Source organism: Sus scrofa, chromosome 5 (assembly GCF_000003025.6).
Source record: "Sus scrofa isolate TJ Tabasco breed Duroc chromosome 5, Sscrofa11.1, whole genome shotgun sequence".
Lineage (NCBI taxonomy): Eukaryota > Metazoa > Chordata > Mammalia > Artiodactyla > Suidae > Sus > Sus scrofa.
In genome coordinates this window covers 62,557,743-62,584,928 of record NC_010447.5, presented here as the reverse complement: position 1 = coordinate 62,584,928, position 27,186 = coordinate 62,557,743, and the positions used below count along the sequence as shown (strand labels likewise).

At 47.4% G+C, this 27,186-nt stretch overlaps 2 protein-coding genes across 2 annotated transcripts; both read left to right on the top strand.

Moving 5' to 3' along the window:
• Positions 634–4,662, top strand: LOC106507527 (zinc finger protein ZFPM1-like). The gene is made up of 3 exons (XM_021091242.1): positions 634–651; positions 3,872–4,396; positions 4,495–4,662. Exons 1-3 carry the CDS (start codon positions 634–636, stop codon positions 4,660–4,662), a joined length of 711 nt encoding a protein of 236 aa, XP_020946901.1.
• PHC1 (polyhomeotic homolog 1) lies at positions 4,289–27,155 on the top strand. Its single transcript, NM_001258381.1, is given in 16 exon segments — positions 4,289–4,396; positions 7,382–7,539; positions 8,972–9,082; positions 9,873–9,953; positions 10,919–11,068; positions 11,653–11,808; positions 18,548–19,043; positions 20,441–20,888; positions 20,891–21,218; positions 21,741–21,888; positions 22,144–22,355; positions 22,952–23,066; positions 23,953–24,061; positions 24,262–24,412; positions 24,874–25,105; positions 26,177–27,155. Coding segments are annotated over 15 exon segments (3,006 nt in total). The 5' UTR covers positions 4,289–4,396; positions 7,382–7,425; the 3' UTR covers positions 26,332–27,155.

Here is a 27,186-nt window from a genome sequence, read left to right as displayed (position 1 = left end):
GCGTGTGCCCAGCATTTTATTTCATTATTATTATTTTTTACTTTTTAGGGCTGCACCCGAGGCATATGGAAGGTTCCCAGGCTAGGGGTCTAAGTGGAGCTACAGCTGCCAGCCTACACCACAGCCACAACAATGCCAGATCTGAGCCGCATCTGCAAGCTACACCATAGCTCATGGCAACACCAGATCCTTAACCCACTGAGGCCAGGGATCGAACCCGAAACCTTGTGGTTCCTAGTCAGATTGTTTCCACTGCACCACGACAGGAACTCCTGTGCTCAGCATTTTAAATAGACCTTTGGCCCTATTCTATTTTAACACTGAAAGATGCAATGTATTTGTGTTTTGGAGTCAGACAGACCTGAATTTAAGTTCTCTTATTTTCTACTCTTATGAACTTTGAGCAATTTACCAGACCTTCCTAGCTCTACTTCCCTCATCTGTAAATGAAGGATTAACAGCTACCAGCAAAGATTATGGAGAGCAGCTCTGTCTTGGGCCCAGAAATTTACTTCGACAAAATTTATTTAGTATAATTTTGATGTGACATGGGAGCCTTGCTAAAGAAATGAAGACTCCAAGAAACATTTAGATATATATTTTTAGGCTGGGTGTGCTGAAGCGTGGACAGGCATGGAGGGCTACCATAGGGTAAGGAGTGCCAGGTAGTAACAGGGAAACTCAGCAAGGCCTGTTTGTTAGGATACTTTTTTGTGTCCTTTTGTCCTCAGAGATAAGGATGCTGCTTTTCACAGAATGGTTTTAGGATCTGTTTCTGGGAAGAAGGGAGAGGGAAAGAGGAGGTCAGAGTGACTTTCCTGCTTCTGCCATTTTCCCACATTGCTTCAGCTTAAGATACCCAATATGCCAAGATTCTCTATTCTGGGGGTAGTGTGTCCTGAACTCCATCAAAGGTATGAGTGGTGAGGAGTGAGAGCTTTTCTTATATCTTTTAATCATATATATATATATATTATTTTTTTTTTTCAGTTGAGAGAAGGAAAAGCATCTAGAAAATTGATTCAGTTAACTAATATTTATTGGATAGTCTCTATTCACCAGGGATTATGAAAGGTCCCTCTGCTATATTCATCTTTTTAGCCTTCAATTTTCTTCACTTAACATGGAGAGGCTTGCATAATATTAAAGTTTCTTTTTTCCTTTAAAAATCCAGGAGTCTGTAAACCTTCTTAATCTTTCCACTTTCCCCCAACTAGACCTTGAAGAGGCATTAGAATTGTGGTGGGATAGGGGCAGGGTGTTTATGGTGTTTCTCATCCACAATTGATTAAAGATTATGATTTTTTCCCCCTACTTCCACCCACATTTGCATAAAAATGGGATCACACGTGTTTACTCACTTGGCTATTTGTAAATACATTCCAATGACACTAACTCCTCTCTTCCTTCGCAATTCATTGCACATTGCTGGGCTTAAAAGCGAAGCTTGAAGAATGCTTATTCAATCTTCAGTTAATGTTCAAAATTACATTAGGTTTACTTTCTACTCTGCTTTAGTTGCTGCCCAACATTTGATTTTCCTTAAATCCTGATCTTTCTTTATTCAGATAAGTTGCGGGGCGGGGGGGGGGGGGAATTCAATTTCTACACTCCAGATAGAATGCATTTCCTTTCACCTATTTAGGCTAATGGCTTTCAGTGTTATGCAGAGTAAAGAAATTATTTGGCCTTTCTTCAGAGGACTATTCGGTTTGAAAAAGCAAAGGCTAATTCCAGCAGAATAATTAAATGAAAATGAGAAAGTTTTAGCAAAAATTCAAAGAAAGAAGGAAAGGTCAGTTGAGGATTTTCAAGGGATCACAAATTGCTCTGTTTAGGCTCAGCTTCTCAATACCTGTCCTCAAGCTGATTCAGTCTTTGACAATGATTTTCTTAGGGGTGGAGGTTTTCCTAATAATTTGCTGGAAACATTTCCTTTTTCAACTGAATTTTCATTTGGAGAATTGGTTAGACTTATGACCCTGGAAATCTGGTCTGTCTTGGTGAGAAATGAACTTGAAAAGAATTACTGTGAAATACGTGATACAAGCCTTTAGAATACGAAAATTAAACTAATGGCCCATAATCAATAAGGCATGCTCTGCGACAGGGTATTTGTCTAGATTTATATCAGACATTCCACAAAGTTACACATCGTCACTATCTTATCTCCTCCCATCATCTAAATGGATAACTTTCAGTAGATGTAAGGGTCCATGAACCCAGGAAATACAAAAAATCTTTAGAGATGGGATAAAATTATATGCATTTGTAGTGATTCTGTTTCACTTCTAATGGGGCTGAAATGGCCATGTACCCTGTAGGTATGATATCCTAAATGAGTACTTACACTCTGGCATCTGGATTCCTTATCTTTGGGATATATTATAGATCTTCTTTAAACACTTCACAGTGATAATTCTCCCATGGACACATGAATACTGTTTCTTGACCTGAATGGCATATCATCTAAAAACTGTCTATACACAGAACTTTTTCATTGGTGCCAGAAAATTCAGTTTGGGTTCAATACATCCATTCTAAGTCTGCGAGAAAGCTTTAAACTTCTTTGACATGCCAAAAATCTAGGTCTGAATTAAATGACTAACGCTTTACCTAGTTTTTACCACAAGTTCTCGCGGCCAGAATCTTTTCAATTCATCCTCAGCCAAAGCCTGTCATCCATCCTGGCAACATACACTTTCACCTCCCCACATCTCATGTCTTTGCTTTTCCAGCCCTTTGGCTGCCCTCCTATTTCTTCCCTCACAAACTTGTCTGACTGGTTCCTAGAAGCCTGGCTGAGATTTTTCTGACATAAATCTGGCTACCACAAATTAAGGGCCCAGAGCCCAAACACACCTCTCTCCATGCAAATCTAAAGGGATCTAATTTATAAACAAAGAGGATACTTCTACCTGCCTTCTAAAAATAAATCATGCACTAGCTTTTAAAGGAGAGAATGAAGACTGGGTTGACAGAAAAGAACTGACTGGAACAGAGGCTGGGAGACGATGTGAAGTAAAAAAGAGTTACTGAACTAAGATAAACAGCAGAAACACATCAACCTTAGTTCTTTAACTACGGGGCAGTCCCTCGCCCCATCTGTAAAGGTTAATGAGGACAATAATCTTTGTTCGGTGCACTGATGTTAATCCACGCCTCCAAAAGCCGGGCTGCACGTAGTAGGTGCTTTAGAGATAGTTGCTGAAAGTTCAAAGAGCAAGAGGACGAAAAACTGATAAAAATGACAAAGACCAAGGCTTCATCAAATGTTCAGCATTCCCAAACACAGCCCCATTGTTCTACTCCATCCCCCTGCCTTCTCCCTTGTTTTTGCCGTTCAGACTCTCTCTTTTCCATACACATTTAAATCTAAGAACACACGCACACCAACCCCCTGACAAAACAGACTTAAATGTGTTATTCAAAGCAAGTTATATTAGGCTGCCGCTTTGAAAGGAACGTCAGCTCTAATGGGTTCACTGTTTCGGTACAGCTTTCCCGCCTTCTCCGAGTTAAGGTGAGGAATTAAACAATCAACGCGCTCTCTCCTTTTCCTCAATCTTTAAAAAATTTTTATCGGCTTTATTTCCTTTCCCCGTCTGTCGTCTGCCGTCCCTCTAGGGTCATCGCTTGCCTTTCTCTTGCTCAGCCTGTTGGTCCCTTTGATCCTTTCTTTCTATCCCTTATTCCCAGAAGCTCCAGAAAATACCTTCTTTTTTCCCCTTTTTCACGTCACTTCCCTCCCTTCTCCCATCTCCCTCTCCTTCTCGGTGAGAGGTGAGTTCCCCACTAGAGGCCAGCACTTTTTCCGTTTCGTCCCTCCCACCGGCGAGCAGAACTCGGAGAGAAAGAGGGGAAAAAATAGGAGAAAGAGAGAGCGAGAGAAGGGGAAAAAAAACCCCGGGGCCTAGAGTACAGAGGCCCGGCAGCGGCGTCGTCATGGCAACGGGCGCCGGCAGGAAACGAGGGACGCGCGGGAGGGAGGGAGAGGGGAGGGCGCCGAGGGGAGGGGGAGGGACGGGGGAGGGGTCCGGCTGCCCCGGAAGCACCTCCCCGCCAGCCCCCTCCTCCAGCCCGGCCCCGCAGCCCCCGGCCTGCAGCCCCCACCCTCTCGGCCCGGCAGGAAGTGACAGGCCCCGAGCGAGCCCCGGAGGCCTGGCGGAGCCGCGGCCGGCCCGCACCCGGAGCGGCGGGAGGGGCGGGGAGCCGCGGCCGCGCCGGGCACCTCCCACCCCGCCCTCGGCGCCCCCGCCCCTCCAGGAAGGGGAGGAGGCGAGGGGAGCCCGCCGCCGAGGCCGAGCGAGCCCCCTGCCCAGCCCGGCGCCCGGGGACCCCGGCACGTGAGGTGGACGCCCCCCGGGAGCGCCCGGGTGCAGAGCCCGGCGCGGAGGTAAGCGGGCGGCCGTGGGCGGGCAGGGGCAGGACCTCTGGGGGCTTGGCTGCGCGGGGATGTTTCTTCAGCCACCTCGGGCTTGTGGAACGCCCCAGGTACCTCCCCCAGTTTCTTTCCCTGCCTACCTCCAGCGCTCGCTCTGCGGTCCTTCGCTCCGCCTGTCCGAGTCCTTCGCTATTCATTTCGCTGGCTCCCTGCTGTCTGTCCGTCCGTCACCCTCCTCGCTTCTGACTGCTCGTTCTCATTCATTTTCCCTTCTCTGACTTTGGTTCTCCCATCCAAGCATGCTGTCTAGTTACCTCCCTGCGCTTTAGGGTCCGCTGGGTTCCTCAGCCTCCAGTTCCTTGACTTCTGTCTGTCCCCCTCCTGCCTGGCTCCCCGCTCTCAGTAAGCACATTGCTCTGCTCACTTGGGTCAGTTCACTCCTGGCCCCGCTCGGTCGGCCCCCTTCCCGCGGTGTGTTGGATGCCTCTTGGGAACCTCATTCTTATCAAGGTTCTAGATACAGCAGGGACCCCAGGGCGTCTGCTATCCCTGTTCTTCAGATTACTTCCCTTTCTTTGGCACAGTCTCCCCCGAACCAACCCTCTTCTCCCGCCCCCCTTCCCATGCCCCATCCTTCCTACAAGACAGTTTCATGCTTAGGGAAATTGATTTCCTCCAACTCGGCTCAGTGGGCCCTGTACCTCGTCCACTTCAGTAACCTCTTGGAGCTCTCTTCTAAAGATCTGTGCTCCTCCGCAACCCAACCACACCCACCCAAATACTGCCTTTTAGGATGGTCAGGGTTTAGTTATTCTGGGACCTCTATGGCTCAGCGCTCTTTGTCTTCCAAGTTTAATTCTGAAAATTTAAATTCGCTGTGCCTCCCACACTTTTTGTTATCTTCATTTTCTGTATTTAATTTTGCAGTCTCAACAGTGATCACTAATGAATAGATGGATGTGCCTGGGATCCAGGAATCCTGGTTTTGATGACAGTTTCCCCTGATTTTGTTAAAGACTTGACGTTGATCCCCTTCCACCTTTTTTTCTATTTCACAGTCTGAAACAAACTGTTACAAAGACTTCTGTTTTGGGGGGAGAGGAAGGATCATGCAGTTTATTAGCATTTTCCCCTCTGAATGTGGGAATTAATGCCCCCCTCTAGCTAGTGGAGGGGTCTCATGACCCGAGTCCAGTGAACTAAGTCCAGTTATTGATACAACTATGCCGTGCTGCCTCTAATCCTTACCCACTTTTTTTCTTCACATGCTGATAATGAGGATTCATGGGTCTGTATCTGTTGAGTGCTTTGATATTTTGGTAAAAGATGTGGGGAGGAGTTCCCTGGTGGCTCAGAGGGTTAAGGATCTGGTGGTGTCACTGCTGTGGCTCTGGTTACTGCTGTGGCGCAGGTTTGATCCCTGGCCCTGGAACTTATGCATGCCGCGAGTGTGGCCAAAAAATAAAAGAGAAAAGATGTGGGGAGTAGAGACACTAGAATTGAAGCCAGTATGATTTCTCCTATATATTTCTTGGGTTATATATCCAAGTTTGCTATTCCTTTGCAACTGAAGAGATGGGTAGAGTTCTTGGGGGATAATGATGTTATCAGATGATTCTGGGAATAGAATCAAGGAGTCTCCCCAACTCTATTTCCAAGGCCAGTAGGTTTGATTTTATTTTGTTTGTTTATTTTGGACGCAATCATTAAAATAGATCCACCCTAATAAAACTGTCAACAGCTCTTAGGAGAAATTCTGGTTTGATGTTTACATCCCAAAACCAAATTGGGCTTTGCTCCCCTGATATTTACAGTGACTCCATGCCTCAGAAGTAAAGAAGAGTGTCTAGGTTTAACAAAAGTGGAAAAAAATTAAGAATGAACAAAAAACCTTATGGTCATTTAGTGCTGCTTTGAAGGCATAGTCTTACTCCTCATGTCCTGTTTCTTTGCTTGGTTCTTAACAGTGTTTTCGTGTCTTTTTCCACATTTTAGTGGAGACCCCAGAGGGTAAATTCTGACTACTTTAGTGGACTAAAAAGTTGAATCTTACTTTCTTGAAGATTTTCATTGCTGTCTTTAATATGTTTAATACCCGGAGGTCATTTATTAAAGTGACATGTTACATTTATTTGGGAAGATTTCTTTGCACACAGGGAAACTGAGGTATAAGAAAGGAAGGTGACACAGCCTGAGGTGTTACTAGTAGCTTCTAAGCGGGAACTAGGCAGCCCCTTCGGGCTATAAGTGCTGTAGGCTAGCTCTTCTACCTCCTGGGTTAATGACTTTCCATGATGCTTTTAACATATCTATGTCTTAAGGTCCTCCCAGTGTAAAATGAAGACAGTGGAACTCAAAAGTGAATAACACTGCCTCAATCACAGATTTTTTTGGTTTGCAGAAGAATGTCCTAGTGTAAAGACTTGTTACTTAACTAGGACAACTTTTTTTTTTTTTTTTTTTTTAACCTCGTTGAAGCCCTGTTTCCACAGTTGTAAAGTGGAGAGAATCCTATTTACCTTAAAGCACCCTGAGGGATGATGGAGGTGAAGAGCCTAGCTCAGCAGAGGAGGCACCTAGTGGCCTCTCAGTAAATGGGGACCATTGTTAAGACGATGCTGGTAATGATGTTGCTGATGCAGATAGGGAAGAGATAACAGGAGGTTTTAAATGGGAAGTTTTTAAACTAGTACGAAGTGTTTGGGGGATGTAAGGTGGCCTTACTATTTTGAAGAACCATTTTATACGGCCATTTTATATTTAATGACAGCCACATGGAAATATGTAAAGGTTGTTTCTTTTGAGACACTGCATAGCTTCAAAAGGTGGTGTGGGGAAGACGTGGTTACAAGAGCGTACTGGAGATTTGGTAGTTACTCAGCCCAAGAAAGCATGGCTTATGGAAGAAGAGGAAGATTCTTATATAACCTGAATAATAACATGAAATAGTAATTTGAGATCAGGTGTAAATTTTAATCCTTTGTTGCTTCCATCCAGGTCTTGAGTCAGAGTTCCAGCCTTGGGGACCCTGGACCTCTATCATGGAGACTGAGAGCGAGCAGAACTCCAGCTCCACCAATGGGAGTTCCAGCTCTGGGGGCAGCTCTCGGCCCCAGATAGCTCAGATGTCACTGTATGAACGGCAGGCAGTGCAGGTGAGGCTTAGTCCTGGGGGCTGATCTGCCTGGGGTGGGCAAGGATGCAGGGAGATGATGGTCCTTAGTTCCTTAACTGGGGGAGATGGACTAGGTGACAAAGAAGATCTCTTCCACCACTGAGAATCTTAAGCGTTTACAACAGTTGGCGCAAGCAGGCAGAATGAGTTTCAGCCTTTTAAACTAAGGTTTTTTTTTTATGTCATTCAGTTCATGTGGCTAGATTCTAACTAACCATTTCTCTTCATGGACTATAAGATTTTTTTTTTTTTTGTCTTTTGTCCTTTTAGGGCCGCACCCGTGGCATGTGGAGGTTCCCAGGCTAGGGGTCGAATTGGAGCTGTTGCTGCCAGCCTGGGCCAGAGCCATAGCAACGTGGGATCCGAGCCGTGTGTGCAACCTACACCACAGCTCATGGCAAGATTGTAAGATTTTTAATTTTTGGTTTTTCTTAAGAATCACCCTGAGTGGTGGAAGTTAAGAATTGTACTTGAAGTATTTTGGCTGCTAGAATAACTATGCACATCCTAAAAATAGTTCTAATTATTTTGAAAAAAGCATGGTTATATCCTAAAATAAACACTAAAACTGAATTACCAGTATCATCTTTATAAACACCCATTACATTATATTGTAAATGTTTGAAAATGTCAGTTACTTGAAAATTTTCCCTGATACAATCTTTCGTAAGTCAATACGTACTCTTTTTTTCATCGTTTTCAACCCTTTAGGGTTCTGTAACCTTTATTTATTTATTTTTTTTGGCTTTTTTCCTTTTCTAGGGCTGCTCCTGCAGCATATGGAGGTTCCCAGGCTAGCGGTCTAATCGGAGCTGTAGCTGCGGGTCTAAGCCAGAGCCACAGCAATGCAGGATCCGAGCCGTGTCTGCAACCTACATCACAGCTCACGGCAATGCCGGATCCTTAATCTACCTAGCAAGGCCAGGGATCGAACCTGCAATCTCATGGTTCCTAGTTGGATTCGTTAACCATTGCGCCACGATGGGAACTCCCTCTGTAACCTTTATTATATCCCTAGAATATGGTCTTTTATTTTCTTCTCTTTACATTAATCAACATCCCAATATTTTTGAACCAGCCTAGTCCCAATTCTTTGTTTTATTGTATATTTCCAGATTCCATTTTGGGAAATGAGTTCGTATGTGAGTTATACTGCTTTACTTTTCAAGAATTGAGCATAGCAGAATTAATTGCTTCTCCACTTTTTGAGAACTGTGTGAACTTACTGGTTCTAATATAAAAATGGACAAATCAGATATCGATGATGTAGCCACATTTCCATCCCATTCTCATATTCCCATTTGTTTCTCTCCTTCCCATATGTCCCTTGCACAGGATCACAGTGATTTCCATAGAATAAGAGTTAGGGCTGATTCATTCTCAGTGGATTGAGCCCCTCTTTTTCTTCCTAGGCTCTGCAAGCACTGCAGCGTCAGCCCAATGCGGCTCAGTATTTCCACCAGTTTATGCTCCAGCAGCAGCTCAGCAATGCCCAGCTGCATAGCCTGGCTGCCGTCCAGCAGGTGAGAGGTCAGCAGCCAGCTGGCCCAGGAGGGAGGGGACAGGCACCACAGATGGGTCAGGGCATGATGCATCCTCCACTGAGCCAGGCTGCAAACAGTTTCCTCTGCCTCTTGTTGGAGGATGAATGGACTGTAGCATCCGGGCTTGCAGTAAGAACCAGGAGAACTACTTTCCAGAGGTGGAATATCTTTGTGCTGGACCTGCATTGTCTGGTGTGATAAGCATGAGCCACCTGTAGCTATCGGGCACTTAAAATATGAGATATGCAAAAAGATTTTGGATTTCAGAGACTTAGTAGAAAGGAAAGTCTTGGTAGATTGTCTGTATTGGTTACATGTTAAAATGAGATATATCAGCTTAAATAAAATAAATTATGAAAGTTTACTTCTTGTTTCTTTTTACTTTGTAAAAGAAAAGTTCATCCTAGAAATTATATATGTGGCTCATGTTATATTTTGTTGGACAGCTCTGGGCTGAACTTATCAGTGAGTCATGATGTGACCTGACCAAAGGTTCTTCCACCTAAAACAAAGTGGGAGGAGGAGAGCAGGTTGCCTGTTTGCCTGGGCGAGTTACATGGGAGTTACGTGGGAGTTGTTGGGGTTAGCAGATGTGGTAACATGAGGGCACTTGGGCTAGTGAACAGACTTCTTCTTGCTCCATAGGAGAATTTCTCTGTTCTCACCTGAAATCCCTGTTATGTTTTGTGCCTGTGATTTGTTACTGGAAGATTGAGAGCCTTTTCCTTCGTTGTCTCTGCTCTTTCTTGTCTTCTTTGCTGTCTAACAGGCTACAATTGCTGCCAGCCGACAGGCCAGCTCCCCAAACACCAGCACTGCACAGCAGCAGAGCACCACCACCCAGGCCTCCGTGAGTACCACTCCTCCCCTCTGAGAGGCTTTCCTCCTCGGGTCTTTGTCTCTGAGTGAAACTGCTTTGTGCAGCTGATCTGAGAATGGTGATTGAGCCGTCAATGGTATTTACTAATCCGATGTAGAGAATATTGGTAAAAGGGAAAGTCACCAGCTTGGATCTATATTGGAGTCTTAAGGAGGAAGAAAATCCTGGTTGGGGGGTGGGGTGGAGAGAGGAGATTATAAAGGACTAATCTCTGAACCCTTGAATACGAAGTAGAATCTTTTTTTTTTTTTTTTTTTAATTTTATGATTTTTGGAGTTTCCATCATGGCTCAGGGGAAACTAATCTGACTAGCATCCATGAGGATGCAGTTTTGATCCCTGGTCTTGCTCAGTGGGTTAAGGATCTGGTGTTGCCGTGAGCTGTGCTGTAGGTTGCAGACGTGGCTTGGATCTGGCGTTGTTGTGGCTGTGGTGTAGACCGGCAGCTATAGCTCTGATTGGACTCCTAGCCTGGAAACCTCCATATACCATGGGTGTGGCCCTAAAAAGCGCACCCCCCCATTTTTAAAAAATAATTTTAATTTTTTCTGTTATAGTTGATTTACACTGTTCTGTCAATTTCTGCTGTACAGCAAAGTGACCAAGTCATACATATATATATCCTTTTTCTCACATTATTCTCCATCATGTTCCATCCCAAGTGACTGGATATAGTTCCCTGTGCTATACAGCAGGATAGAAGTAGAATCTTGACCCTTGTTCCTTTGCCTTCTCTACTGTTAGGGACAGGTTTCTGTACTGTGGTGATACCCTGCAGTAGCCAGGGCGACAGTTCTGGAGAGGAAGGTATTTTTCCTCCTGACTCTGAAAATGAGATATTCTGTTTGGGGCTGCGTCACTCTGAATTTGTCAGTCATTTATATTTCTTTATACCTCTCCAGAATCCTTAGTCCAGGTTCCTTTCTGTACCCACAGATCAATCTGGCCACGACATCCGCTGCCCAGCTCATCAGCCGATCGCAGAGCGTGAGCTCTCCCAGTGCCACCACTTTGACCCAGTCTGTGCTCCTGGGGAACACCACCTCCCCACCCCTCAACCAGTCTCAGGCCCAGATGTATCTACGGGTAAGCCACAGCCTCAGCCACCATTGTCCCAGGGGCATAATTGTTCTGGGACTCTTTGAGTGAAAGGTACTTTATTAACTCATGGTTACCCAGATGTATTAAGACAAGCTGATCTGCTTCCTGTGCTGAAGTGATGCTTACTATTCACAGGTAGCCTGCATATTATTGAGATCCTAAGTTAGAAGATGGTCACCTTAATATTTGAATAAATTTGCGTCAGATATAGTCTGATCTTTAAACCTGTGGCTCAAGTACACAAATTCCAAGTTTTATCTCTTAGCCTGTCTACTTACTGTAGATAGACACTTGCTCCAAAGTCCTCATTGTCTCAACTTCTTCGATGTTTGACTCTTTGTTATCAATGTATAGTTTTACACACATTCTAGGTTTTCTTCTGGATGATTCATCGCACGTGGAGAATGAGGGTCTCCTGGGTTGGTGTGGAGAGGGGCAGGGCTTAGCTGTTTCGTATCTTCTGTTTATTTTGTCTTGTGGTCCTTCCCTTCCGTTTCTTCTGTCTTCCTTCTTCTCCTCTTGTTCTCTTTCCTCTGCTCTTCCTCTTCCTCCTCTCCTCTCCTTGCCAGCCACAGCTGGGAAACCTGTTGCAGGTAAACCGGACCCTGGGCCGGAATGTGCCTCTAGCCTCCCAACTCATCCTGATGCCTAACGGGGCGGTGGCCGCAGTCCAGCAGGAGGCGCCATCTGCTCAGTCTCCTGGAGTTCACACAGATGCCGATCAGGTCAGTGGCAACCACTTGACCTGCGGATGGGCACTGGGGAGGGCGAAGGGAAAGGCCTTGGACCAGGGCCCACCCTTCCACGCCATTGCTGCTTTACTGCTTTTCAGAATTCTTATTTTTTTTTTCCTCCTCAATTTCTGTAGACCTTGAACACCTTTCCCCTTTTTCGTTGTCTGAGTTAGGAAGAGAAGCAGACGTGATGGGAAACAGCTCTGGGGATCTGGGTAGCCTTATCCTTCGTACACAATGGATTTCCTTCCCCTTCTTTTAGCCCTCCATGGCTCAGCTTTATCCAGGAAGCCTTAATTCTCTCTCCTTCCATCTCTCCGGAAGATGAGGGGTGGCTGAGGGCATTGCAGTTGGACAGATGTGAAGCCGGCCTGGCTGAGTTGCTGGCAGAACGCTTGCGTCCTTCTCTTTGGGTTACGGTGGCTCCAGCCTTCAACAGTCACCTCTGCTCACCGCCTTTCCAGTAGACTCTTCTCGTCAGTGCTTCCCGTGCCGGATCTCCACTCTGCATCTGTATATTGAGCCTGAACGTTTTGGGTTCCTATGGATGGGATACAAACTGGGATCTTCTAGTACTTAATGCTTTCTTTTAGTTTTGTCAGCCAGCAAGCACGTATGGAGCTCTTTCTGTTGATGTGCTCAGATATAAACTAGAGACTGGGGAATAGAAATAGGAGTCATGTCTTCAAAGAGCTTAGAGTAGAAAGAAGTGCAAAATGAAAAACTGACCTTGAGTGACACCTGAGTTTAGGGAAGAGTTGGCTGCATTTATTTTCACTGACTTTTGGGAACTCAAGCATATTCTTTTTTTTTTTTTTTTTTTTTTTTTTTGTCTTTTGTTGTTGTTGTTGTTGCTATTTCTTGGGCCGCTCCCGTGGCATATGGAGGTTCCCAGGCTATGGGTTGAATCGGAGTGTAGCCACCGGCCTACGCCAGAGCCACAGCAACTCGGGATCCGAGCCGCGTCTGCAACCTACACCACAGCTCACGGCAACGCCGGATCGGTAACCCACTGAGCAAGGGCAGGGACCGAACCCGCAACCTCATGGTTCCTAGTCGGATTCGTTAACCACTGCGCCACGACGGGAACGCCTCAAGCATATTCTTAAAGGATGGCTAGGATTTGTTTTGGAGTGAGAAACACTGGAGAGAGAACAGTGTGTGAGAGAACGTGAGGCCTGCCTCATGTTCATGACTGTGAGTGAGGGATGAGTGGATAAAGTGGAGACAGCAGGCCTGTGGGAGAAACAGTTGTTGTTAGGGAGGAGTCTGAAAGCTATGTACCTTTGCAGGTAGGAGGGGCACTCCTGGCTTGAACAGCAGATTAATAGGGTCAGGAAACTACTTGAGAATCATTTAGGAACATGGGCCTGGAGAAGAAAGAGAAATGAGGGAACCTGCTTAGAAACTGTGGGGATTGTTGGGTTACTAGGTAAGGGCTTTGTTTTAGACCGTGATAATAGCAATGGGATCAGAGGGTGAGGTGGAGCTTGCTTCCACAGCCAGTTCTTTCATTTATCTATCGACTTAACAGATATTTGTGTGTCGATGTGCAGAGGGACAGAGTAGCGGTTGAAAGTGTGAACCTCATGTCTGGGTTAGATGCCAACTCCATGGCTTACTGTGATCCTTGCAAATGGCCTCACATCCCTCTGCCCCAATTTTTTCATCTATTAAATAGCTGTTACAAAATACCTCCCTCAGGGTATGTTGTGAGCACCGAATGAGTTGGTATTTATGAGCGTTTGAATAGTGTCTGGATATAATGAGTGTTTCAGGAGTTCAGCTCGCGTGATGTATCAGCCCTTCCTTGGCCTTGAGTGTCCAAGAAAGTCATGGTCACTAGGCTGATGGAGATGACACATCACTGAAGCACCAGACATGGAACAAATAATCACCCGAATGGTTTAATAATTGCTTCATTAGAAAGCACGGATGCTCTGAAAACATAGAAAGAGACCTAACTCAGCCTTGGGATGGGGTGCAAGTCAAGAAGGCCTCCCTGAGGAGGTGGCAGTTAAATGGGAGCCTGTAGGAGTTAGTCAGGGGAAGGCAGGGGAGGAGAGTGGGGAAGGCAGGGTACCCTCATGTCCACAGACCTGGGGGTGGGGGTGGGGGTGGAGGGAAGGGGCCTTGAAAGAAGACCTGGGTTCCTGCAGCCTGGCAAAGGGAGATGGAGAGGGTGCTGGAGAGGTGGGAGAAACTCACCTTGCAGGGCCTTGGGGATTGTTTAGGATTGGGGGCTGTCTGTGAAGAGCACTGGAAGGCAGGGAAGTGTCATGGAGAGACTTGAGAGTTAAATTTTTTTTTTTTTTTTTTTTTTTTTTTAATTTTAAGGACTATGTTGGATCCTCTATGGAAAGTAAGTGGAAATGGTGTGAGTATGAGTATGGGGAGAACAGTGTTGTAACAGTTTAGGGGAAAGATGGTGTTTGCATTAGGTGGTAGCAATGGAAAGAAACGAAGAGACTGGAGAAAAACTTTGATTATTGAAAGGGGCAGTCTGTCTCATTGGTTGGGCGCATGAAAGGAAGTGGAATCTGACAGCACTGAGGGGACTGGTAGTGCTGTTGATGCGGTGGAGGATTTGGGGGCAGTGACCTTGGGGTGAAGTTCACTTTTGGATGTGCTGACCTGGAAGTGAGCCTCCCACGAGAGGTGTTGGGTCCGCAGTTTGATAAACATGGTGCTCAGCCCGGTGGAGAGGTCTGAGCGGGAGAAGATCCATCAGGAGTAGACGGCATAGAGATGATGACGGAAGTCCTGTCTGGGAGATGGTGTGGATTGAGAAAAGCCTTTTAGCTGGAGCCCCGAAGGTTAGGGTGCAGCGATGCAGCGATTGTGAACACTTTCTGAGAGCTTAGCCGGAGTGCCCGTTGTGGCTCAGCAGAACCGAACCCGACTAGTATCCATGAGGATATGGGTTCGATCCCTGGCCTTGCTCACCGGGTCGGAGATCTGGCGTTGCTGAGAGCTGCGCTGTAGGTGGCAGATGAGGTTCGGATCCTGCATGTTGACGCCGTGGCGTAGGCTGGCAGCTGTCTGATTTGACCCCTAGCCTGGGAACTTCTATTTGCCACAGGTTTGGCCCTAAAAAGGAAAAAAAAAAAAAAAAAAAAAAAAAGAGTTTAGTGGTAACAGGAGAGGAGGGTGAAGCTGGCGTTGGGAATGGGGTTCAGGCATGGTGGTGGGAGGGAGCCAGTAGAGGACAGCTTGAAGAGACAGCAAAGAACGGAGAACGACATCTTCTTGGGGGTGGGGGGTCCTCAGCAGAGATGCGGATCCTGCCTGTTGGTGAGAGGTGGGAGACGGGAGCGAGGGGTGCTGACGCAGGTGCAGGGCCAGGTTTGGGGGTGGGAGTGCTGAAGTATCGTCCGTCTGCATGTAATGGTTTTATTGGTCCCTGCAGGGGTGGGGGGTGAACAGTGAAAGGGGAAAGAGGAAGCGGTTCTGAGGTACAGGGAGAGAAGGGACGTTATAAATAGCCATCACGGAAAGGAAGCCAAGTAGAAAAAAACTATATAATTGCCAGATAATGCTGAAGTGCCCCAGCATCCAGTCATGATGTTTCTTGTAAATCTCTCTCAAAAGCTGTTACCTTTTCTTCTTTATTACTGTTGTCTCTATTCGAGTCCTTTTTGTTTTTCACTGGTTTCCTAACTGGTCTCTTGACTTCAGCCTTATCTACTTCTAATTGTCTTCTAGATTCCTGTCAGAATAGGTTTTTTAATAGGATGATATATGTTGTTACTAACATTATTTTTATTATTTATTTATTTATTTATTTTTTGTCTTTTGAGGACTGCACCCGAGCCATCTGGAGGTTCCCAGGCTAGGGGTCCAATCAGAGCTGTTGCTGCCGGCCTACACCACGGCCACGGCAACACCAGATCCGAGCCGCGTCTGCAGCCTACACCACAGCTCACAGCAACACCAGGTTTTTAACCCGCTGAGCGAGGCCAGGGATGGAACCCACAACCACATTGTTCCTAGTCAGATTTGTTTCCACTGTGCCACGACGGGAACGCCACTAACATTATTTTTAATTGTACCTCTGCCATATAGAATTTGATACATCATAGTCCTTGGCTCATGACATCCTTTCATCAATGCAATGGTCCATTCATGGTCCACTTTTTAAATTTGTTTATTTATTTTGGGCTTTTTAGGGTCATACTTGTGGCATATGGAGGTTCCCAGGCTAGGAGTCGAATCGGAGCTGTAGCTACGCCACAGCCACAGCAACCCCAGATCCAAGCTACGTCTGCGACTACACCACAGCTCATGGCAACACCAGATTCTTAACCCGCTGAGCCAGGCCAGGGATTGAACCTGCATCCTCATCACTTTTTAAGTTTATTTACTGAGTTAAGTTTTAGTCATGTCATAAGCCACTCCCAGTTCTTTCCACTGCTGGCCCCTACCCGTGGTAGGAATCATTCTGATTCCTAGATCCAACCTTCCCTGTGTCCCTTTTACATAGTTTTATTTATTGCCTTTATGGATATTTCTAAAATGTAGAAATATATTTTTCTGCATTTTTTTTTTTTTTTCGGCCACCCCGTGGCATATGGAGTTCCTGGGTCAGAGATCAGATCTTAGTCACAGTTGTGACCTATATTATAGCTGTGGCAATGCTGATCCTTCAACCCACTGTGCTGGGCCGGGGATCGCACCTGCCTCCTGGTGCTTCAGAGACACTGCCAATCCTGTTGCACCAAAGCAGGAACTCATAAAATGTACATTTTGTTATGGAAATTTAAATTATATACAAAAATACAAAAAAAATTATGAATCTCTATGTCCTTAACCATTCAGCTTCAACATTTATCAACATGTGACCAATCCTCAGGCCCCATCCCTTTACTTGTGGGTTATTTAGAAGCAAATTCTAAATAACATATCATTTATACACACATACACACATACATGCAGGTATATATATAGAAAATTTATATTTAAATTTATAGAGTACTTGTATAGTATGTAATCTTTTTGAGAGTGCTTTCTTTCTTCCTCACTTTCTCTCTTTCTCTTTTTTGTCTTTTTAGGGCCACACCCTCTGCATATGGAGGTTCCCAGGCTAGAGGTCCAGTCGGAGCTGTAGATGCTGGCCTACGCCACAGCCACAGCCACGCCAGATACGAGCTGCATCTGCAGCCTGCACCACAGTTCACGGCAATGCCGGATCCTTAACCCAAGGAGCAAAGCCAGGGATCAAACCATGCATCCTTATGAATACTGGTCAGATTCGTTTCTGCTAAGTCACGAGGGGAGCTCTTGAGAGTGCTTTCTTAATAGCTGATTGTCAAAATCCATCTGTATTGTTGCATGTCACTGTACTCGATCAATTTGATTTCTGTTTAATATTCTGTTGTGTGAATATACTACAGTTCACTCATCTTCTCTTATGATAGTGGCCTTTGGGTTGTTTCCAGCTTTTGTTAACTGTGAATAGTGCTGCCGTGACTCTTCTTACACATACCTCCCATGGCAGACAGAGGGCGTTTCTCTTGTGGGATTCCCGGTTAGAGTGGGTGTGAACGTTCAGCTTTAGGATATGATGCCCAACAGTTTTCCAGAGTGGTCGTACTGATTTACACTTGGGTCAGCAGTGTTGAGGATTTGATCATGCTGATCTTAATGAGGGCCTTCAGTGGCTTCTTGTAATCTGTTAAGTGTTCACGTTCCTTCTCTCCATCCCTATTTTGGAGCCTTCACTGCGTGTCAGGCACTGGGCTAGGTGCTAGGAATGTAACCACCAAGAGGTTGGAGAAAGTTGGTTTCCGACTGAAGTTCAGACTCTTCCTTAGTTTATCACACCAGGCCCTTGAAGAGCTGGCCTCTTTCTGCCTCCGTAGCTTCAGCCTACCTTCCTGGCTTCATTTCTTACCAGTCCCTCTAAATCACCCCAGGCGTGATGAAATATTTATATTTCCGAAAAGGCCGTGCTCTTTCTTGGCTGGAAGGTCTTGCTGCGTTGGTATCTAAGTCTTCGAAGCCCTGCCTTCATGATGACCTGTTGGTTCTTGGCTCAGACGTCACCTGCACTGGGCCGTCTTCCCTACTCTTCCTGGTCTGAGTTCATCTTCCTCCTGTGTGCCCCCACGGCACTGTGTGCATTTCTGCGTGGTGTGATTTGGTTGTTGGTGTTCTTGTCTTCTGCATTTTCTGGAGTAGAAAGTATTCATTAAGAGCCAGGGCTTGTGTCTTTCATCTCTGCATTTCCCGTATCCAGGGTGATACCTGGGACATGTAGGTATTTGGCAGATGTTGAATGAAGAAATGGAGAGGAAAGGGAAAATCGGAGACATTTTGAAGGAATAACATGACCAATTTTTTTTTTTTTTAATGTTGCTCTACTTCCTTTTGTTAATGCTTTTCTCTGCATGCTTTTACATAGTTGCATTGTATGTTCAGTTTTATACCCTGCTTTTGAATATAATTAGGTGGCTTTTTATTTTCTAATGATACAAGTAACATACTTAAAATGACCAAACTTATGATAGATTTGATAGTCAATGAAAGAGACTGAAAAATCAAATATGACCCCAGTGTCCCTCTCTGGGAAGGCCTTCACTGTTTGTGGTCATGAAGGTGAGTGTGTGGCTTGAGGTAGGATATAGAATATCCAGCTGTCGTCACTGCTTCTGAGTCAGTCACAGATGTCTTTGACCTAGTGTCCCCTGTTCCCCCTTTCTCAGTCTGTCTTCCTCTTCTTATCTTGCAGGTGCAGAACTTGGCAGTCAGGAACCAACAGGCCTCAGCCCAAGGACCCCAAATGCAAGGCTCTGCTCAGAAGGCTGTCCCTCCTGGAGCCTCTCCTGTCTCTAGCCTCTCCCAGGCCTCCAGTCAGGCCCTCGCTGTGGCTCAGGCTTCCTCTGGGGCCTCAGGCCAGTCCCTCAACCTTAGTCAAGCTGGTGGAGGCAGTGGGAATAGCCTCCCAGGGTCCATGGGTCCAGGTGGAGGTGGCCAGGCCGCTGGGGGCTTGGGTCAGCTGCCTTCCTCAGGAATGGGTGGTGGCGGGAGCTGTTCCAGGAAGGGCACAGGAGTGGTGCAGCCCTTGCCTGCAGCCCAGACAGTGACTGTGAGTCAGGGCAGCCAGACAGAAGCAGAAAGTGCAGCGGCCAAGAAGGCAGAAGCAGATGGGACTGGTCAGCAGAATGTGGGCATGAACCTGACCCGGACAGCCACGCCTGCTCCCAGCCAGACCCTGATTAGCTCAGGTAAGCTGTCACCTCTCGTTCTGTCGTTCTTCTCTCAGAACTTGTTTGCAATCTTCAGAGTACATGTCTTTGCCTTTTTCCCTCCTGGAGTGGGGGAGGAAAGAGAACCACATCAGCTTTGATCCAGTTAGTCCAGGGAGACAGGAGGACAGGTAACAGGGATGGATCTTGTCTGTTTCCACCAGGCAGCAGTCAGTGTACAAGTTGCCTGGTCTGCCCTTTCTTAGATACTGAGTTCTTCAGTGGACTGACTCAACCCATTCATTCCCTCAGTTCTTTTTAAGTTGCCTGCTATGTTCTAGGAGGCGCTAGGGATACATCTTTGAGAAACAGACTCCCTCTGGAGTCTTAACAATTTAGCATAAGGGATGAATCCCATCACTCTGTTTAATGCTGGGTAGTTGGCCCAGTGTAGAGCAGAGACCGAGTGTCTTCGTGCACTTCGGATCAGCGGATGGAGCCACAGTGTGATATAGTCAACTGCCAATCACCTGTGTTGATGATAAGGATAAAAAAGAATAAGTAAGAATAATAATAACCCAGAGTAGTTAGTACTTGGCTTTCAGGCTGTGCATAGAGTTAGATGTGTGGACTTTGCTGGATAGTGTGTGTATTTTTGCCTTCCTCGTGTCTCGTACTTTAGTTGTTGTTACATTTGAATAATGTTCTCACAGAGTGTGAGAGTTAATTATCAGTTGTGTTACTGTTACCTAGTATTTACACCCTGTAGCATGTCTCTTAGGAAAGTGCTTTCATATCGTATACATTTTCTGAACACCCTGGAGGAGTCGGGAGCAGGGAGATCATAGCTCTGGTTTACAGTGCAGGAAACTGAGTAAAGTCTGAGCTCCCAGCTGCTGACTCTTGGGACTTCCCGTAGGTGGAGACCTAAAAAGTGATGAGTCCTGGAGACCGAGGCATTTGTGGGAAGATGTTGGTATCTTTCCCTCTATAGACCTTTCTTCTTTCCGTGACTGTTACGTGTTTCTCAAGTGTCAGGCCCTGGGCTGGGTTCTAGGGATGTAAAAATGGACAAATGTGGTCTTAGCACTTGAGCTGAGTCTATTCATGGAGAGGATTGGCCCACCATTGTCTGCAAAGTCACAGGGTTAAAGTAAAGCAAAGCAAATAAAAGTTAGCTAATGCCCGAGTTCCTGAGGACTGTGAAATGCTTGACAAGGGCCGTCTCTCCCTGACATCTTTGAAGTAGACGGTCTGCCTCCCGAGGAAAGAATGTGAAGCAGGTGATCGCCCAGCTCCTTCCAGGGTCGCTTTCCATTCACTGATGAGTCCGAAACTGGGAAAGATGCTTTTCCTTCTCGTTGATGATTATAATAATGACTTCCTGCTCCTCTTCCTCCTCTCTGTTCCCTCTTGGGCACGGTGCATTCCTGTAGCCACCTACACCCAGATCCAGCCCCATTCCCTGATCCAGCAGCAGCAGCAGATCCACCTGCAGCAGAAGCAGGTGGTGATCCAGCAGCAGATAGCCATCCACCACCAGCAGCAGTTCCAGCACCGCCAGTCGCAGCTGCTGCACACCGCCACGCACCTCCAGCTGGCCCAGCAGCAGCAGCAGCAGCAGCAGCAGCAGCAGCAACAGCAGGCCACAACGCTCACTGCCCCCCCACCTCCGCAGGCCCCCCCTACGCAGCAGGTCCCACCTTCCCAGTCCCAGCAGCAAGCCCAGACTCTGGTTGTCCAACCCATGCTTCAGTCCTCACCCTTGTCCCTCCCGCCCGACCCAACCCCCAAGCCACCCATCCCCATCCAGTCCAAACCGCCCATGGCCCCCATCAAGCCTCCTCAGCTAGGGGCTGCCAAGATGTCAGCCCCCCAGCCCCCCCACCCCACATCCCCGTGCAAGTCGTGGGCACCCGACAGCCGGGGGCCACCCAGGCCCAGGCTCTGGGGTTGGCACAGCTGGCAGCTGCCGTCCCTACCTCCCGGGGGGTGCCAGGCACAGTGCAGCCTGGCCAGGCCCACCTGGCCTCCTCGCCACCTTCATCCCAGGCGCCCGGGGCGCTTCAGGAGTGCCCTCCCACACTGGCCTCTGGGATGACCCTTGCTCCTGTCCAGGGGACAGCACATGTGGTGAAGGGTGGGGCTACCACCTCCTCACCTGTTGTAGCCCAGGTCCCTGCCGCCTTCTACATGCAGTCTGTGCACCTGCCGGTGAGTGATGTCCGAAGGTTTTGAGGGCACTGTCCCCCTTGAGTGGACCTGGGACTGAGGGGAAATAGAGCTTAATCTAGGAGGGGAATGAAGAATGAAGATTAAAAGACTGGTCTTTATCTGCTGCTTTTGTTAGAGGCAGAGAGTAATGTATATGATATCTGAATTCATACTCCTAAATTTGCTACTGAAAGTCTGTGTTTTGGATCTGTACTAAGGTAGATCATGACACCCCTTAGCCCCCAAAATCGATCTGTGAAGAACAGCAGTTCTTGGTTGGGCCATGAGGAACCCAGGGTCTCCGGGTCTAGGTCAGGACTAAATAATGCTGTCTTGTCTTTTGTCCTGCTGTAGAAGTTACACCTTTTGGGAATGATCAGAAATTTTACTGTGCCACGGGACGTATACACAGTGGGGAATCTGGAACTAGGAACGTTTTCTCTGACTGGGTGGGAGCCCTTGTTTTTCGTTATTTATCCTTCACACTCGAATCTTGTTTCCTTGCCTGATCTTTACTTACAGGGCAAACCGCAGACATTGGCTCTGAAACGCAAGGCCGAGTCTGAGGAGGAGAGAGACGACGTCGCCACGTTGAGCTCAGTGCTTCCCGCGAAGACATCCCCCGCTGTCGAGAGCCCGGAGGCCTTGGAGGAGAAGGGCGGCCTCGGGGGTGAGTGCCTGCCTCCGGCAGTGCTGCTGGAGCACACGGCAGTTAGAGGGACGTTCCGAGTGAGCTCCGGGATAAATCTGACTTAGCAGAACGTGGGACTGCACTCGGTGGACAAGCGAGCAGATGCCGACCCAGGGCACCCGAGGGGAATGATGATCCCAGGGACGCATTGTTACATGGAAGGTCAGGTGGGCTTGGCTCAGAGATGGAGCCGTTAGGTCAGCCCTCTCTGTTTCCTCTGTGTTCCTTTTCCAGAGAAAGCTGAACCAGTGCCCAGCGTGAATGCGAATGCCCCGAGCAGTGATGTGGTAGCCTTGGCCCCGGCCCCGGCAGCACCACCCCCTACACTGGCCATGGTGTCCAGACAGATGGGGGACTCAAAACCCCCGCAGGCCATCGTGAAGCCCCAGATTCTCACCCACATCATTGAAGGCTTTGTTATCCAGGAAGGAGCAGAACCTTTCCCGGTGAGGGCAGGGCCAGAAGCTGGGGGGCTTCCAAGGGGGGCCTTGGTCTCATGGTTGTCTTTTCAAACTCCACAAAATCGAAAGGCTCGGAAGGATGTAATTAGTAGCGCATTGGCCAGCAGCTGCGACGGAACGGACTGGTTCAATTCTCTTGTTTGTATGGTTAGTTGTAAAGAAGGAAGGGCAGAGAAAACGAAGAATGTGGGGGAGACTAGAAAATGGAAATGTTGGAAAGAGAAGATGAAAAGGAAGGACATGACCTTAAAGCTGTCATGTTTAGACAAATTAGGTTGTTTTATGACAGTTGTGGTGGAGGAGTTGCGGAACCAGGACTTGCAACACAGGTGTCCTGACTCCTAGTGTGTTCCCTGCAGCTTAGGAAGGAAAAGGACAAAATATGGGGCCCGGGTAGGAACCTGTTCTCCAGTGGCTTATTTTAGACACTTGATTGATTGCCTTATTGGGAATGGTTCTCTCTGAATCAGAGCTGGCCATTAACTTAGAGATTCAGGCAAAGTCCTGGTGGTGAAATGCTGGGGAAAGCTATAGGGAAGCAGAAAGGAGGAATCGGGCTAACTTAACTTTTTTTGGGACAGGTGGGTTGTTCTCAGTTTCTGAAAGAGTCTGAGAAGCCACTGCCGACTGGCCTTGCGACAGGGCTGAACGAGAATCAGTCAGGTGGCCCCTTGGGTGGGGACAGCCCATCTGCTGGTAAGTATTTCCTTAGAGACCCATCTGGGAAAGGAGGCTGATGGAGATGTGTCTGAGGACGGAAAGTAAAACAGGAATTATCTCTTTTTATGTTTTGGTCTTTTTAGGGCTGCACCCGTGGCATATGGAAGCTCTCAGGCTAAGGATAGAATTGGAGCTGCAGCTGCTGGCCTACACCACAGCCACAGCAGCTCAGATCTGAGCCATGTCTTTGACCCATACCACAGCTTGCAGCAACGCCAGATCCTTAACCCACTGAGCAAGGCCAGGGATTGAACCCACATCCTCATGGATACTAGAAGGATTCGTTACTGCTGAGCCACAAGGGAACCTCCAGAAATTCTCTCTTTAAAGTGGGAATTATGTGAAGTCCATTCTCACACAGAAACCATGTCACATAACGGAATATGTAGAATCCCACAAAAGTTGTTCCATAGGATTAGGGGAATTTTAACAAATTAGTCTGTTGAATTATTTACTGTAAGGACATATTTTTTTAGAAGATGACCTAAAATAGGCTATTTCTTACTTTCCAGTTCTCCTTATTCTAGATTGTGTAAGGAGTCTTGTTTACATTTTCCCCCTGCTTTTGGGAACTTCTGTGGGGGAGAGAGCTTATATCGTTCCAGCCATTAGTAATTAGTTCCTCTCCTGTTCAGAAATGCAGTCTTGCCTGAAATCTGAGATCATGAATTAGGATAAAATTAGTCATCTAAGATGGGCATGGTCTGACTTAAGGTTAGGAAGATGTTCTAGAGGGTCTTGGCTTGGGTCTTTATGGTTTTGGATTTTGAACTTTTTCTAGGGATTCTCAAGGTTGTGTAGGCTTTGGGGGCAAAACTTGAGTAATTAGTCTGGCTCTGTGCCTGATGATGCTGGTTTTCAGAGCTGGATAAGAAGGCCAACCTCCTGAGGTGCGAGTACTGTGGCAAGTACGCCCCTGCAGAGCAGTTTCGTGGCTCCAAGAGATTCTGCTCTATGACCTGCGCGAAGAGGTACTGTAGGCACCCCGCCTCGCCGTCCCCCATCTGACATCACGCCCCTGCCCTAGGATCGTCTCCAGGCTGACCGTGTCTCCTTTGCTTTTATTCTCCTCCCCACATCAGCCCTTAAACTAACAAGTCACATGTAGCGCAGGGTAGCAAGGCGGTCTTTTGTAGACGCACCTGTGCCCTCTACATGCCCTGACCCACAGGTATAATGTGAGCTGCAGCCACCAGTTCCGGCTGAAGAGGAAAAAAATGAAAGAATTCCAAGAAGCCAACTATGCTCGCGTTCGCCGGCGCGGACCCCGCCGCAGCTCCTCTGACATCGCCCGGGCCAAGATCCAGGGCAAGCGCCACCGGGTGAGCCGAGGGTGCAGCGCCAGCTGCTTTACAAATGGGCCTTTTTCCTGCTCTTCCCCCATAGGACAGTTGCTCTGTCCAGGTAAAAAGGCATGCGACCAGCTCTCCGGTGTCCTGTTGGTCGCATTGCTCCAAGTTCCAAGAGGACCCGGCCTCTCTTGTCTTCCCCCCCCATTACTGGCTCACGTGCCCACTAACCCGTACGTGGCTTGAGTGGGGAGAACTAGACGGGTTGTTGGGAGAAGGGGAGAAGCGAGAGCAGGCCACACATCATACTGGAAAGGCACTGGGGAGCAGAGCGGTGACTTGGGGCTTTGTACGTGAAGGGCAGGTTGTTTCAGCTCGTGCTGAGGTTCATTTTCCCTCCATGCTCAGTATCACCCCCAGCCAGGGTGGTTGGGGAGAGGAGCGGGAGACCTCTGCCACTCGTGACCTCACTGTTCTGCGTTTTTATGCTGCAGGGTCAGGAGGACTCTAGCCGGGGCTCAGATAACTCCAGTTACGATGAAGCACTCTCTCCAACATCTCCTGGGCCTTTGTCTGTGAGAGCAGGGCATGGAGAACGTGACCTGGGGAACCCCAATACAGCCCCGCCCATACCGGAATTACACGGCATCAACCCTGTGTTCCTGTCCAGCAATCCCAGCCGCTGGAGCGTAGAGGAGGTGTACGAGTTTATTGCTTCTCTACAAGGTATCGTGGGCCTGTCCGACAGAACCCAGGTCACTCTCCGAGCTTCATTTCCCTGCAGTTTTCTTCTTCATTTCCCTGCAGTTTTCCTCCCCCAGGGGCCTTCGTAACAGGCTTAAGCAGGGAGTAACAAAGGCTCTGCTCTTGTATTTGTTTAAGTCACTTGCCCAACAGCTTGGTTTCCCAATTTTACTTGGTTGACTGTCCTCTGCTGTGTCAGCAGTTTTGCCACATTTGATTTTAATTTCTTACCACTGATTTTTATCTATTTATTTACTAATTTTGGGTCTTTTTGTATTTTTAGGGTCACACTGCGGCATATGGAGGTTCCCAGGCTACGGGTGCATTTGGAGCTGTAGCTGCCAGCCCAACGACAACCACAGCAACTCAGGATCCGAGCCACGTCTGTGACTGACACCACAGCTCATGGCAACACTGGATCCTTAACCCACTGAGCAAGGCCAGGGATTGAACCCACGTCCTCATGGATACTAGTCGGGTTTGTTAACCACTGAGCCACGATGGGAACCCTTTACCACTGACTTTTAAATAAAGCATGCTTTTTTTTTTATGTGTGGTTAATTGCGATACCCACCACAGCTAACTAAGACTTTTTTCGGTGGAGAAGGGGATTAGGAAATAACGGCCCTGTGTTCTTTCGGGTGAGATTATTTACAGGCTGTTCTTGAAAAGCGGATTGGTTTTATCCTTCTTGCTATTTTCTCTGTATTTTGGGCCTTTAAAAATGTCATGAAGGCTCTTTAATTTTCTTGCCAGTGTCAAAGAAAACATATTTTGCTCCCTCCCTTCTCAGATTATATAAATGAAGTTATCTGATTGAACACCTTAAGTTCCCAGGCTAGGGACTGAACCGATGCCACAGCAGTGACAACACTGGTCCTTAACCTGCTGAGCCACCAGGAAGCTCTAGCTTGGCCCTTTGTTTTTATAAATAGTCTGTTGCTCTCTGATTTCATTTGCTTCCAAAGTTTGCCATCTCAGGCCACTGTGTTACTGAATTTACTTTGTGCTACCATGTAGTTTCTCATATATATTCCCATCATTTCCTTCTAGGCTGTCAAGAGATTGCAGAGGAATTTCGTTCCCAGGAGATTGATGGACAGGCCCTTTTATTACTTAAAGAGGAACATCTTATGAGTGCCATGAACATCAAGCTAGGCCCTGCCCTCAAGATCTGCGCCAAGATAAATGTCCTCAAGGAGACCTAAGGTGGCCCTCTTGGCACAAACCAGCCTAAGGCAGACACTCCCCACTGTCCAGGTTATAACCTGGGGCCAGCAGAGACTTCACGGGAAGACAGAGCTGTTCCAATTCCATCTTCTGTAGAGGGGATTACTGAGACAGGGAAGAGAAGTGCAAGAATTGGTTGCTGGTGCTATGTGGAGGCAGCTTTGCCATTTCTCTGGGTTCGACTTTATTTTTTAAATCTTTATGATTCTCACCTACCCTAATCCAGTCTTTATAAAAGAGGCGGTCTAGAGAGCATGGACTGCTCAGCCTTATCCCAGAGCGGAGTGTCTAGCCAGGGTCTTAGCTCTCCAGGAGGAGCGATGTACAGTGCGGTTAAGGCGAGGAGGTGGGTGGAATGTAGGCGTGCCTCAGCAGCAGGGGAGGGAGGGTTTTCTAGCTTGTGTGACACAAGTAGCAAAATCTGGTACTCTCCCGGCCCCCTGGATTGTCTGACTGTAGCTGTGGCCCAGAATGGTGTCGTCACTCCTGTAGTATTGAACATTTTCTCCTGCGTCCGTGGCAGGGCCACCAGCCTGCCAGTGTAGAGTCTGGGTTGGCAGCATTCTGATTCGCTGCAGGGACTAAAAGTGTTTGGCACACATGTGGCTGTTGTCATTCTTTCTGCACCCCCTGCTCCTGTCCAGTTTATCTACCCTCCCTTCCTTTCCCCGTCCCAACTCTGCTCTGTCCTATAGCTTTATAAAGCAGGGGCACGTGGCACTGAGGTCAGGAGCAGAAGTACACCTGCCTTAGGAGCCATTCCTTATACAACAAAAATATTAAATATTTTTTTTCCTCCTCAGTAAAAGGATGGAAATTGGTCTCAGTGTCTC